Source organism: Sparus aurata, chromosome 7 (genome assembly GCF_900880675.1).
Source record: "Sparus aurata chromosome 7, fSpaAur1.1, whole genome shotgun sequence".
Classification (NCBI taxonomy): domain Eukaryota; kingdom Metazoa; phylum Chordata; class Actinopteri; order Spariformes; family Sparidae; genus Sparus; species Sparus aurata.
Window position 1 is genome coordinate 12567855 of NC_044193.1, and position 15105 is coordinate 12582959.

Here is a 15105-nt window from a genome sequence, read left to right on the forward strand (position 1 = left end):
TCACATGTGCTTCCAATTCAGAGGTACGGCTTTAATGCTATTATGTAACTAAGTTGAGATACTGGTGAGTCCTTTCTTTTCATGCCCCTTTCAGCATTACTACATTAAAAGGAAGATATTGTTATTTTCACTCTATGAGGAGAAAGTATGATGTTTTGTTATAAATAAAACTATTAAACCGTTTATAAGTGCATACATATGTATACAAGTATAGATGAAAAACAATAAACAGTTTAGTCAATTCACAGAAAAATAATTGGCCCCCTTTTTTAATGCAAAGACGTCAAACATTTTATGTTTCACGCTTGCCAAATGTGAAGATCCTTTTTTCTTGTTTAGTTTTTTTCCTCACTAAACCGACCATCCTTCCTGACCTCCGTCACTATATTTGCTTTGTCTTTCTCTTGACTGATATGGCTCTTATCAGGATCTCTGTGGCTGCGTCCTGCTGTCACACTCTGACCCCTGATAATACAACATGGAAGCAGAAGCTGAATGTTTGCCATTCCTGAACTATCACACACAGGATGCCGCAGTGGCTCATGACCTCCACATCCTTTAACTCTATACAGTAGCAGATGATGAGGAAATTGTGAGAATCTTACTCTGCGACACCAGCCTCAGTTATATTTAATCTCCTGTCTCCTCATCATTGATTTTCTACAGCTGGAAATAGTGATTTGATGGTCTCTTGGATAAACAGGCTGCCAGCCTGTCTGTCTGCAACACTCCCCCCTCTTATCTATTCCTGCAGTTTCTCTGTCTGCTTGACTGTCTTGCAGATATACATGCATAAATACACAGATGTATAAAAAATTGGCCCATGTGCATTACACATCCCTGTAAATCAGATAAACCCCCGACAAAAGCTCACTGAGCCTGTCATATGGCAGCAGGTTGCTCCGAGGCATGATTATACTGTACGACAGTTGAGGCTGAGGAGCTCGAGCACCGCTGGGGTTCTCTGACAGAGACTGCACATTCTTGGGTGAAGCTATTTCACTATTTGTTTTGGTTTTTACTGCAGTCTACATGTTTAAAGTGATTTTTAGAATACAAGTATTGGCAGAGAGAGGACGAGAATGATATCTGTGTTATGTTTGTATGGTGAATATGAGGCTAAAGCAAGCAGCTGCGCTAAGCTAGTTATTATTTTTAGTTTCTGGTATCCCAGTCTTTGCTAAGCTACGCAAATAGCTGCTGCTGGCTGTAGTATGTTTACCGGACAGATATGGGAATTTTATGGATTTGGGTTTTCTTTTCTTTTGGTTTGCCAGCTTTTAGTTTAGTTTTGTGAGTTCACTTATTTCACTAAAAGCCAAGAGAACTTGTGAAACAGAGTGAGCTTGCCGTTGTCATACAACTGAAACTGCTAGCATTGGGGTATTGCCTCTTTTGGTAGCATACTAACTTCAGAAGACATCTTTGCAGCACGGAATATAAACTCGTCTGACTTAACATCAACACTGATGTTTCCTCACATTCCTAATAAAAAAATTTTTTATGTTTAAACAAAAATTCTGGCCATATATTACGGTGCCCACATTTAACTAAATAATAATTCATAATTTGGGAACAATTCGGGAAATACACTTAAGAGCTTTCTTGTCGAGAATGACATTAAGATTGAAAAGATTGAAACTACTGATCGTATGGGTGGCAGCTGGTTAGCATAGCTTGTCTTAGCATACAGACTGGACAAATCTAATCATGCTCCATCTAAAAGTAGCACAATTTGAATTTCTAAAGCTTACAAATTAACAATATATTTTTTGTTCATTGAGGGTTTGTTGGACAATAAACTTTGCCTGGCAGGTACTTACCTTCACTGTATGCTCTGCTTCTGGGGATGAGAGATGTTCTCTTTTTGTTTTTGCTTTATATTTTTATTTTTATTTGATGGGATAATGTCATTGCAGTTGTATGCAATGACATTTAATTTTCTAGAAAAAAAGAAGGAGGCTGCATCCTGATTTATTGAAAGAATTACTTCCCTGCCCAGCTCATTTTCTGAAAATTGGTCTGTGCTTGAAAAATAGATTTGTTCAAGCCATCAATGACAAATGTATGGCACTGACATATTTGGTGTAAACTAATGAACAGGTCAGCAGCAAGTGATCTGTACGGTTCTAGACATGGGTCCCTGCATGGACAGGTGCCTGCAGCAGAAGTGGTGAGACTGTGGAGGATCAGGACGTTGAACCGGAGTGAGGATGATTTAGGGAAGAGTGCTGCCATCTGAAACCCTCTCGGGAAGTCAGGGAAAATGGTTGCAGTGCAGCGAGGCTCATTACCACATAAGCACATCATCTATCAGACATGGCAGCGCAGACACATATAAAAAAAACCACACACACATGATGCAGTCTCACACACACATTGCACAAGCAACCTATCAGACCTCTCCTGCACGGCAGCAGCAGAGAAGGCAGCAGAGGAGCTCATGGGAGGATGGGGGGGGGGGGGGGGGGTTTGTGAAGCTATGCTGCCTGGTTACTGATGAGCTATCTGCAGACTGACATATAGGTTACATTCCCTTATATGCTTGCCTGCGCACGCACACACACAGCCACAGACACACACACACTGCCACAGCTGCTCTGACAGTGTCATAACTCCTGTCTCTGATAGAAAATGGGGTTGTATGTCAAAGGCTCAGCTGGCTGCAGAGTGACATTCTCCACTTTCCCATATGAGCATCTGCCTCTGGTTCAGTCCTGCACACACGGCCACGATGATGTCTTTCTGTATATTTTTGTAGCAATTTTTTGCCAACTGTGTGTCTGCATGATACAGTAGAATCAACACCTCGTGTTTGTTAGGAAAGGCTACATCCACAATGATTGGAAAAAGCAGAGATGTGGACTCAAGTCATTTTGACTTGAACCCAAGTTGACTCAAGTCACAGAATTTTTTTATATTTCACATTCTATTTGCATTTCTCAATATACAATGTACGCCTTAGCATCAACAAAACAAAGACCCACAATCTTAGAGTCAAACATACAAAAATAACATTCGACAACACACATTTATACCACACAAACCACAACATATAAGCTTAACTCGGCCATAATATATCGTATCTAGTCAACATAAATTAGATATTTGAAATATAAATGAACATACACATACATCAACTAAATTAAATTTTTTCTCACCAACTCACCAGTTCACTAAATATTAACCAGGTACAACACACACCTTTAGATTCTGATCACTCAATTATTTTTAGTCACTTCTATTCACTCTCTATCTGAACGCTCAGATGTAGTGCCTGTCTCTTGAACTAATGACTTGACTTAACTTGACACAGCCTGTGACAGGACTTGACTTGTCCTCGAGAAAAATGACTTGGGAGTTGCTTGAGACTTGAGACCGAAGGATCAGAGTCAGGTGTCTGGGAAACAGCCAGGCTCTGTCTTAAAGAAACAAAATCTGTTTCCCAGCACTTCGAAAGAAACACATTATCTGTTGTATGTTTGATCCTGAAAGAATTGATGGTTTTACGGGGGATTATGTGCTGTCCCATGATCATATATATTAATAAGTTAGTTTTAGTGCTGGTAAGCCGATTAGCTGTTTCCCTCCTGTTTCCAGTGTTCATGTTAAGCTAAGCTTCTGGCTGTATGTTCATCATACAGATACAAGACTCGTAATGATCTTGAACCATTCCTTTATGTCTTTTTTAGCTTTTCAAACACAAGCTGTCATCGAATATTCATATAAAAATTATTGTTATTTCTCTCTTAGATTGTTTGCGTGTTTTTGAATTGTTCTGCCATCCCTCCTCTAAACAAAAGACCCGACAGCAGCAGCCAGAGCCGGCACAAAGATAACAAAAAAAAAAATTAAAGCTGAATCTTTCAAACTGTTCCAGGCTTATTGAAGTTGAAGTTTCTTTCAATCAATCCGTCCCTCTCTGTCTCTCTGATTGTTTGGCCCAAAGCTGTTCTGATGTGACAGGTCCAGGCTCTCAGTCTGGGCATGTCTGTGCATTTTGGGCGACTCAGCGAGGCACACAGACATCACTAGACAGCACACACGGCCTTTCTATAGCCCCGACCCCTGAGGACCAGCTCGCATTAATATTGAGCACTTTAAGCTGTATTAGCATTTGCATACAGTGCGTATTGTCCTGGAAATCAAATCAAACATTCATTTGTCTGTGGTTCCTTTGAAATTAAATCTATTTATCACGGCCGTAAATTCAGTCATTCAGCCAAGTTTCTTTGTCTAGTGTCTCAGATGTGCCTGTGCAGTCCCATTAGCTGTACATGTGTGTGTGTGTGTGTGTGTGTGTGTGTGTGTGAGAGTACTGTATGTGCAGCTAAGGGCATCCACGCGTGATGATGTACATGTGAATTGGTGTATGAATGTGTGTCAGTGTGTGCTGTGTATACTAAGCAGTTTATCTCGTCTGCGCTGCATATTTTCTTGTTCCCAAAGTGCAGCTAGGTGAGCCAGGACTACACACACACACACACACACACACACACACACACACACAGCTCAAGCTCAGGTCTGCTGGAATGATAAGACCCCTTGTGTCCCTGCCAGAGGTAAATAGGCTCCCCTGCTGCAACTATCCCGACCTCTCATCTGCCATGTTATGACATCCCCAGAAATCCCAATATACGCACAGTGTTCACCTTCACCAGATCATCCCCCTCTTTGTGCCCATGTGCACTGTTTGGCACACCCTGAGGGCATGTCAAGAGTCGCTGCTCTTCTAGCGCTTTAATTAGACATCCACGCCTGGCATCGGGGAATATTGGGGGAAGGGCGGCAAGTCTGGGGCACATGAGGTGCTTGGGAAGGGGGTCGACTATAGTTAGGAGTTGGGGGAGTGAGCTGCTGTTGGAGATGTGATGCGTACATCTGGATAACAGCTAAACACGGCCATATCTGTGCCATCCAATCAGGAGACCCCAGCAGAGGTCTGTTTCTAGGGCTTCGAAAGTGGTAAATATTTGTGGGCCTGTTAAATCTTTAAAGCAAAAGTGTTTTGAACACAAGATTTGACCCTAAACGACACGATTCGTCAGTCATCTAACATTGATCTCCTTGCTTGCACGCAGAAAGATCAACTTCAACTGTTATCAATAATCGTCAACATTACACAATCCTGGGTGACAGCAGGTCAGCTTCCTGACCTGAGGAATCATTAACTGGCTGTGACACAAATGAAACGTTGACCCACAGACGTTTTGGTGGCAAATTACAAATAAAATGTTGCACAAGGGTAATTTTAGATATTTTCTGGATCAGTTTACAGATATAATCTGTCATATCTCTGTTTAAATTCCTCCTCAAGCACATTGAACACACCTGATTAATTCAAAGAGGCATAAGAAAGTAGTGATGAATGTGGAAAATTTGGATCCATAAATAACACAAACATAATAAAAAGTACATTTTATACATGTTTTATGGGGACGTTTAAAATATAGGGAACATTTCTACATAGCACATTTCCACATATTACTCACATTCTTAGATCTACAAAATAAAACAAAAACATAACATAACCAAACATGACATTTAGTGAATTCAAGGTCCAGTGCCTCCTCGGTATATCTGATATCACCATGTTGGAGTTGTTCCTACAACATCAAAATTAATGACCATCATTGAAACTGACCAATCACACATTGTGTTGTCATAGCTTAGCGACACATGTCAGAGTACTTCCTGGAACATCATAATTAATGTTGCTCCAGGACCATAATTTCAATTTAGGAATCAGTGATGTGAACTATCTGGAGTTCACTTTTGTTGTTGAATGGGTGACATAAATTACAAAAAACTGGGGTTAAATCATGTTTACTCCAAGTTCACCTATTTTTTTCTGTGTCTTAACAGTTTTCTGGAGCTAAAATGCTTGTTCATGTTTAGGAAAACATGGTTTGAGTTAAAACTGACCCTTTTAAAATGTCAGATTCTCGTTTGAAATTATTCAGAAGTTATGCAGAAAAACTGACAACTATGCAAGAATTATGGAAGTTGCAGTTGTGACAAAATCGAAGAGCGGAGGAGATGTCAATCAAGCACTTTCTGTACAAAAGAGTTCCAATCAGGCAAGATGCATGTTGATACATGTTCTGGTCAAGCCAGATATATTCAAGGAAATAACTCAAACATGAGAAAACTGAAGTGTCATGTTTCTCATCTTTATCTGATTTCGTTTTAAGGTTTAGCAACTTCACCAGTTTTTCCAGACCTGCTTGTCTGCACCTGCCCACCAGTTTTACCATCTACTAATCATTTCTATTCAAGTGTTCAGATTCCCTAAAATAATGTGGTAAATATGTTCTTGAGACAAAAAGGACAACAAAATAGACAATTTTCATTGCAGATTTTTTGACATGTCACAGCAAGGAAAGCACAGATGTCATTAATATCATACGTCATGGCTGCTTCTGAGCAACCCTGAAGCATGTTCCCTCAAATGAAGACATAACAGTTCTTTGCACATTAGTAGTGAGTGTATGAGACCAAGTGAGGGATACATAATTTATTTAATCTGCAGCTTTCATCCTCAGACTCTTACTCAAACTGGTTTAGAATTTAATCAAAGCTCATGAGGGAAAACAAGGAATGACCGCAGCTTGAAATATAAAATACTCCTCTGACTTTACGATCTGACCAGTCTATTGTTTTTTTCCTCTTTATCTTCCCCTCTCAGTGCTTTATTTCTTTTTTTAAGCCATCAACTTTGATCTGTTCCCCCTGAAACTGTTTCACCTTCAGAAGGGCTCCATAAATCTCTCTTGATCTCCCCGCGGATGAAGAGGCAGGTCCAGAATTTGAATCAGCATCGAGCCAATCCGGAGTAGCAGCATCTAAAATGTCTTTTATCTGTCTGCAGGAGCGCGCACACACACACACACACACACACACACACACACACACACACACACCAGAGAATGGTTTAGATTACGGGAAAACATATTCTGGTAGGGTCTGCATTAACAGCACTTCTTGAATTTTAATCTGCTGCAAGAGGATAGGCAGAGGAGAGTGTTTTAAGTGATTGTGAGCAGACAGACCTATTCCATCATGGCTTCACCATATTTTAGGGTCAAGACTAGACTGTTACAAGCTGTTGATTGGTTTATGGATAAATAGATAGATAGATAGATAGATAGATAGATAGATAGATAGACAGATAGATAGATAGATAGATATGAAACAAGGGATACGAAAAAAACCTTAATGTAACTTCTTCCATAAAAAAAAATGAAAGTGTAAAATAAACCCTAAACTAGCAGTTAACCTGCCTGACAATATAGCTCATTGAAGGCTCCTCTGTTCCATTTGTACAAACACGTACCTGTCAGTCAAGTGTCAACTTCTACTAGAAATAATATAAAAGCATCAGCATCGTGTTACTTGTTACCCGACTGCCACCTTGTGCCTAAACTGGCAAACAGGTTATTATTATTGGTCAGGCACTTAGGTGTTCAGGAAACAAACAGTCGGGGGCCTTTAGAACATGCGTCCACTTCGACGGGAAATGTAGTGTAAAATGGCGCCGTCTCCGCTCTGTTTGGAACGCTCAGAACTACGACTCCCAGAAACCCTTGCGAACTTTCGCTCGTGCCGTGCGATAATATGGCGTCTTCTTGAAAGCGTACAGAAAACGCAGTGTTTGTTGACAAGTCCACTAATTTAAGGTAAGATTTAAATGTCACACGCCACATATCACCTGGTTTTGTATAATGAATTGCATATTTTTGACCTGAAATAGTTTTCTGCGTTGAATGTTTGAGCACTTTCTTGGAGATTATTAGCTTCTTTGCTAAGTTGTTAGCTAACGTGAGGAGCTAGCTTCTTCATACTGACCGCGAACCATTATCCATTCTGCGGAGGCTGACCTGATTGTTTTTGTGTCACTCTTATCATCTCAAATGAGTTAGATACGAGCTAACCTTTCTTACAAACGATGGTGAACTTTGATATGGAACTAAAATGGTTCTGAAACTTTTACTGTTTATCCGCACGTTACCTTTGAGTACTTGTGGAAGGTACAGGTTCTCGTTAATGCGAAATATAAACGTGTATTCAAGGAAATGAGCTGACATAACATGTGCTCAAAGCTTTGTAGCCTTTCGTTATGTCTGTGTTTGTTATTTGAAAGACTGCAGTGTTTTGTCTGTCTATAAACACCATTGTACAAGATTCAACTTCATATTTTCATGTTGGACTTTGCATTGCAGTATTGCAAGACTTAAACCATATAGAAGTAATAATAACAAAAAGTGCGATTTTTTCATGCTCAAATAAAGTTAAACCCAAGCAGGACCTGCAGACTGACTGTACAAGTTGTTGCAAACTGTTTGTTTATGTCTTATGGTCTCTTGGCAATATGTGTTTATATCCGTCATACTGCTTATCTTGTGTTCAGCATGGATTTATGCTTAGCATTTTTGTTGTCTAAACTTGATAGTTCAGTAATTGTAAGATTTAAAAAGATACATTTTGAGCTGGTGATACTGAGCAATATAAGTGAATATGATTAGTGGACTAAATATCATATTAAAAAATTGATAAATAAAAATGAACGACCTGAATTATGAAGGAAACATTTTAAGTTTACAACATATGTTTGCAGATGGCAGCCGACTCCACAGACAAGAAGGATGCCGAAGTCTCTGCCACCAAAGACAGAGAGAGGAAACGCAGCCGGTCAAGAGAGCGGGAACGTAAAACATCACCTTCACGCGCCCGCCATCGTTCTCGTGAACGAAAGCGCTCTAAATCTCCAGAAAGGTAACTAAAATGCAAGGGCACAAACACACCTTTATCTCTAGAATAAAGTTCTATTTGTTATATAAATAAAAATAACAAAAAAAATCACACAGAGAACATTTGTCCCATATTTTTTGTTATTTTCTGTTTAACTTAGCAACAGTTTTTCTGATTTTGACATTCAGCAACAAATTGTATTATTATTTATATTACTTATTTGTACTTGAATGACAGAGACCGACGCATGAAAGACAAAGATAGAGACAAAGAGCGTGACAGAGATAAGGACCGAGACAGGGGTCGTAAGGACAGAGACGGCCATCGACGTGATAAAGATCGTGGCAAGAAGTCCAGGTAAGTGAATGCAGAAAAAAACAGGCTTTGTGAGATTGAGAAGGATCACATGAGGCGTTGATACTGATAAATATTATTACTACAACAACAACAATAGTGATATTGTGACGGGTGCCTGGAGGGAGCAAATGTCACAGCATTTTTGTTTTTAGTTGTTTATACCAGTTTAACATTAGTCTGTCACTCTCCTTTATAGAAGTCCCTCTCCCAGATCGAAGGATAGCAAAGGGAAGAGAGATAGGGATATAAAAACTGAAGAGGAAGAAGATGAAAAAAAGAAGAAAGAGAAGGTAAGAATCCTGTTTGGCTAAATCTGTCATGATGTTACATCCTTTTCTCAGGTTGTTATTTGTGTGTTTGACCTATGTTGCTTTTGTTCAGGTCCAACCTTTGTCTTTGGAGGAGCTTCTTGCCAAGAAGAAGGCAGAAGAGGAAGCAGAGGCAAAGGTGAAAACTTTCCTGAGGTTCAGATTTCCTTAAACATTTTAAACACAAGATTATTTGTTCCTCACTTCGTTTCACATTTTCTCCTTTTCAGCCCAAATTCCTTTCAAAGGAAGAGCGAGAGGCCGAGGCTCTGAAACGGAGGGAGCTACAGACTGAGGACAGGAGGAGGATGTTGGAAGATGAAAGGAAGAAAAGAAGGATGTTCCAGGACATGGGCAGAAAAATGATGGGTGTGTATCAGCCTCTTGTCACTCACTTTCAAACAATCTGCATGCTGTTAAAAAACCGTAACAATCCTAACTGCAAGTGTATGTCACAGAGGACCCCCAGGAGAGGGAGAGACGAGAGCGAAGAGAGCGAATGGAGCGAGAGAACAACGGGAATGAAGACGACGATGGACGACAGAAGCTCAGAGAGGAGAAGGATAAAAGTAAAGAACTCCACGCTATCAAGGTCAGTTTCGAGAAGTTAGTTGTATATTTTCATCAAACTGAGTCTTTAGCTATATTCTGACTGGTTTTATTTATCTTGTTGATTTTAACCTGCACTTGTCAGTGATTTTAGTCCCTTCCAGATCAATATTTCCTCAGAAAATGCAGTAATGATTGCTAATGATTATAAATCTACTGTTAATCTCTTCAAACTTAACTCATTTGTTCATCTGTAGTTAAAATCTGTCACGTTAATATATTTAAAAGTACTTGTCTTGAGTTTCTCTTTTGTGAAGAGCTGCTTCTTAAACTTTATTTAATCAGCTCTGTGTAAAATTTGATGTCTGTGAGAAAATAGAGGAAGCCAGAGATGTTTTTGCTGATCAGTGAAATGGAAATGTGTTAACATCAACATCCAGACCTATTTGGGAACAAATACGATGGCTGAAAAGAAAAGTTAAAGTCATCAGGGAAGTGAGAACCACGAATCCTTCAACTGGATTTTTCTTTACAGGAACGTTACCTGGGCGGGCTCAAGAAACGTCGGAGAACTCGTCATTTGAATGACAGGAAGTTTGTGTTTGAGTGGGATGCTTCTGAAGACACGTCAGTCGACTACAACCCAATGTAAGTGAAGAAGAACACATTATATCAGTGGAACACGTTATGGAAGCGCGTCTCTGTTTTGTCAGAATATGCACCAGTCTAAGCCGCATGATGTTCCCAATCTGTGTTCCAGTTACAAAGAAAAACATCAGGTTCAGCTGTACGGACGAGGCTTCATCGCTGGTATCGACTTGAAGCAGCAGAAGAGAGAGCAGTCGCGGTTTTATGGCGACCTGATGGAAAAGAGGCGAACACTGGAGGAGAAGGAGCAGGAAGAGTGAGTGAAACAAAGCAAAACAAATCCAAAACATGGAACTTCAGTGTATATTAAATAAAACTGACCAGAAGGTTGTAAATAAGTCTATACATTGACTTCAATCCAAACTGTTTTTTCCTCTCAGGGTAAGACTGAAGAAGATGCGCAAGAAGGAGGCAAAGCAGCGCTGGGACGACAGACATTGGTCTCAGAAGAAGCTGGAGGAGATGACGGACAGAGACTGGCGTATCTTCAGAGAGGACTACAGCATCACCACCAAGGGAGGAAAGATCCCGAACCCCATCAGGAACTGGAAGGAATATTCGCTGCCTGCACACATCCTGGAGGTCATCGACAAATGTGGATACAAGGTCGGTTGAGTGTTTGATTTTTGTACCATTGACCAGCAGAAACATGTTATTGTTTATTATATTTGATATATTTTAGTTTCAGTTGTGCACAGATATAAAGGTGAAATGCTCATGATTAAATATCTCCTCAGACTATTTCAAATGTAATTACTAATACTTTCTTTTTTTAAATCCAGGATCCAACACCTATCCAGAGGCAGGCCATTCCTATTGGTTTACAGAACCGTGACATCATTGGTGTTGCCGAGACTGGTAGCGGTAAAACGGCTGCTTTCCTGATTCCACTGCTGGTCTGGATTACCACCCTGCCAAAAATTGATAGGTAATTAAAATAAGTAGTACTTATAAGGCCCCAATATATTTTTCACCCACAGAGTCGTCTGTTAAATTCCTATCCTCTCTGTTTGGCTGCAGGATTGAAGACTCTGATCAGGGTCCATATGCTGTGATTTTGGCCCCGACTCGTGAGTTGGCACAGCAGATTGAAGAGGAGACCATTAAGTTTGGTAAACCGCTCGGTATCCGCACGGTGGCTGTGATTGGAGGAATCTCCAGAGAGGACCAGGGCTTCCGTCTCAGGATGGGCTGTGAGGTGAAACATTAGAACTAAATAATTGATCCAAGTGTCTAAAGCTAGCATCCAGCAAGCACCAACTTTTTCTCAAATGTTTTTTTAGATTGTAAAACAAACAAAAAAATCTCATTTTGACATAGTAGCATATACATAATATACTTTGTTCAAGAGTTCAAGGGTGAAACTGTAGTGAAAAGTTTGGCATAAAAAGGAATCTGGTCGGTGAAAGTTATTAGAAGCTTTCTGTAGTCTATAAAAACACTGTATTTCAACACAAACATGATGTCAGACGCTCTACATACACACACAGAGCCCACCCTGCCACTATATTCATAAGCTAACGTTGCTATGTAAACAGAAAACACACATAGTCACCCACCGTGTGTTTTTTAACAGATTGTGATCGCCACCCCCGGACGTCTGATCGATGTGCTGGAGAACCGGTACCTGGTCCTGGGTCGCTGCACGTACGTTGTCCTTGATGAGGCTGATCGTATGATTGACATGGGCTTCGAGCCCGACGTCCAGAAGATCCTGGAGTACATCCCGGTGACCAATCAGAAACCAGACACCGAGGAGGCGGAGGACCCTGAGAAGATGATGATGAACTTTGAATCTGGAAAACATAAATACAGACAAGTATGTTTATCTGTCAGACGTTTGCAAACACAAGACTGTTGTGTTGGAGCCAGGTGTTCTCACTGTGTGTTTGTGTTTTCAGTCTCTGTATCCTTATTTTTTTTTTGCACCTTTCAGACGGTCATGTTCACAGCTACTATGCCTCCAGCTGTGGAGAGGCTGGCAAGGAGCTACCTGAGACGTCCAGCTGTGGTTTACATTGGCTCTGCTGGTAAACCTCATGAGAGAGTCGAACAGAAGGTCCTGCTTATGTCAGAAGGAGAGAAGAGGTGAGACATATTACTGTAAAGATACAACATACCATTTATTTCTGTTAAAGTGCAGAACTGAGTGTTTTTGGATTCTGTGCGGTGCAGGAAGAAGCTGCTGGAGGTGCTGTCGCATGGCTTCGAGCCTCCTATTATCATCTTCGTCAACCAGAAGAAGGGTTGTGACGTGCTGGCCAAGTCCCTGGAGAAAATGGGGGTGAGTCACTTTTTTCAAATGCTAATTTTCTCTTCTTCTTCAACAGAAACAAACTGATTATCACATTTTGAATTAAATTTGCTAAAGCAACTTGACAAGTGAGGACTAAAACACAAAATGTAAACTGTCATTCTGAATAAGCAAGGTAACACTAGCATGCGTATAACTTAAAACCTGGGCAATGAACTGGATGTTCAGAAATACTGTTAATATATAAACAAAATGTAACCTCAGTTGGTTCTTCTTCACACAGTACAATGCTTGTACGCTGCACGGTGGAAAAGGCCAGGAACAGAGAGAGTTTGCGCTCTCCAACCTCAAAGCAGGAGCCAAAGATATCCTGGTGGCCACAGACGTTGCTGGTCGAGGTATCGATATCCACGACGTCTCCATGGTTCTTAACTACGACATGGCCAAGAACATCGAAGGTAAGAAGCCTCAGTTTGTGGGCAGTGTTTTTGTCCTTATTGTCTTTATTCATTATGGATATAAGTGTTCTCGAGGCCATCTTGAGCTGTAGCATCATCTCCTCTTCCCCTCCTGCAGACTACATCCATCGTATCGGTCGTACGGGTCGTGCTGGTAAGAGCGGTGTGGCTATGACTTTCCTCACCAAAGAGGACTCGGCGGTGTTCTACGACCTGAAGCAGGCCATCCTCGAGAGCCCCGTCTCCACCTGCCCCCCGGAGCTGACCAACCACCCGGACGCTCAGCACAAACCCGGAACCATCCTAACCAAGAAGAGACGCGAGGAGACCATCTTTGCCTGATTTACCTGACAAACTGGACTGTCACTGAACACGCACCTGAGTTTCAGACTGTTTTATCATGTCGTACCTCCACATTACATTCAGGATTCGATCTGCAGATTACTTACACCTATTTCTTTCGTTATTTTTCCATATTGTGTCCCATTCTGTCAGTCTGTTTTTGTCTGTTGGTAGAAATGAATACAGAAACCCTCACCACACTGGTTTTGGGATTGTAACCTCAGTTCAAAGATGTGTAAACATGGACTCAGTGGTAGATGTTTGTTTGCTTCTATAAACTCCTGCCGGATGCTGATGATGTAACTGATCTGCTCTGGATAAATGCTCCTTGTCAGTTATCAGATGTGATGAATACCAGCTAGGATGCGAGTGTAGATGAGTAGTAAGTGCGATGTTGTGCATTTTTCATTAATTTTCTGTCACCACATTTTGAGTTTCCTGACTGTAAAAGAGACCAATGCCAGAAGTGACGACCATTTCTTTTGCTTCACGTGCAAACTCTGAGTAAATCCATTGTTTTAAATATAAACCTTTGTATGAAGTGAATACAGCAAATTTGACAACATCTGGCTCATAATTGTCTTTGTGGGTGAATGTTTTTGATGCAGAAAAAAAAAACGTGAGAGCAAAACTCAGACACTCCACCATGGAGGAGGATTAATGTGCAGTTTTGATTTAAATTTTTTTAGTTTCCCGGGCAGATGTTTTATGCTTTATGTACATCTTTTTTTTTTTTTTACTCCTTTGAAATGTCATTCATGAGGAGCGGTAGCCAACTGTTAGCCTGCAGAGAGCATAAAAGACTCTAAACCTAGATTGTCTCCTGACACATGTAGCCCCTTAAAGGTGCATTATGTAAGAATTGACCACCTGTTGAATTAATTCTCCAAACAATAGAAGGCAGCATAACACCGGAGTAACCCATAACTGCTGCTAATTGAAGTTGCCATTAGTTCGTTAACTCCCTTAACAGGACATTTAGCTGTCCATTTGATGAGCTTGGAGCACCTGGGGAGTGTCTGTGCTTACATCACTAACACGGGAGCTTTGGAGTTCATCTTCGATGCGTTTTTGACAAAAAAAACACAGGAAGAAATACATTTTAAGAATGTAGATTTTTGTTTATTTTGCCATGAATGTATATAAATATTACGCACCAGATGATGTAATCTCATAAATCCTGATGTCTGACGGGGGAATTCGAAACATTAATATCTGAAGGGGCTTTAAATAACCAGTAAGTATTCCCAGAAACCCGTGTGTGGCCCATGGTCCTATATAAATACACTGGACTGAAGTGCATGAAAAAGTTTAATATGTTATGTATTCAGAGTCGACTGTGAACAGATGATACAGATCTGTCATCAAGCTCACTGCTGTGTGAGGCTGAACTTAATTACACTGACTTATCAATGTTCAGCAGCTTTAGTGATTATCA

General features: G+C 40.6%; 1 protein-coding gene across 1 annotated transcript; it reads left to right on the top strand.

Annotated features, from left to right (window-relative positions):
- The first annotated feature begins 7560 nt into the window (after nucleotides 1-7560).
- Nucleotides 7561-14232, top strand: ddx23 (DEAD (Asp-Glu-Ala-Asp) box polypeptide 23). The gene is made up of 17 exons (XM_030422620.1): nucleotides 7561-7679; nucleotides 8618-8775; nucleotides 8989-9108; nucleotides 9305-9398; nucleotides 9490-9555; nucleotides 9647-9785; nucleotides 9875-10008; nucleotides 10501-10613; nucleotides 10726-10869; nucleotides 10994-11219; nucleotides 11396-11541; nucleotides 11634-11811; nucleotides 12190-12432; nucleotides 12550-12701; nucleotides 12789-12897; nucleotides 13151-13325; nucleotides 13444-14232. The coding sequence occupies exons 2-17, from the start codon at nucleotides 8618-8620 to the stop codon at nucleotides 13665-13667; spliced, it is 2421 nt and encodes an 806-aa protein (XP_030278480.1). The 5' UTR covers nucleotides 7561-7679; the 3' UTR covers nucleotides 13668-14232.
- Nucleotides 14233-15105: the final 873 nt, after the last annotated feature.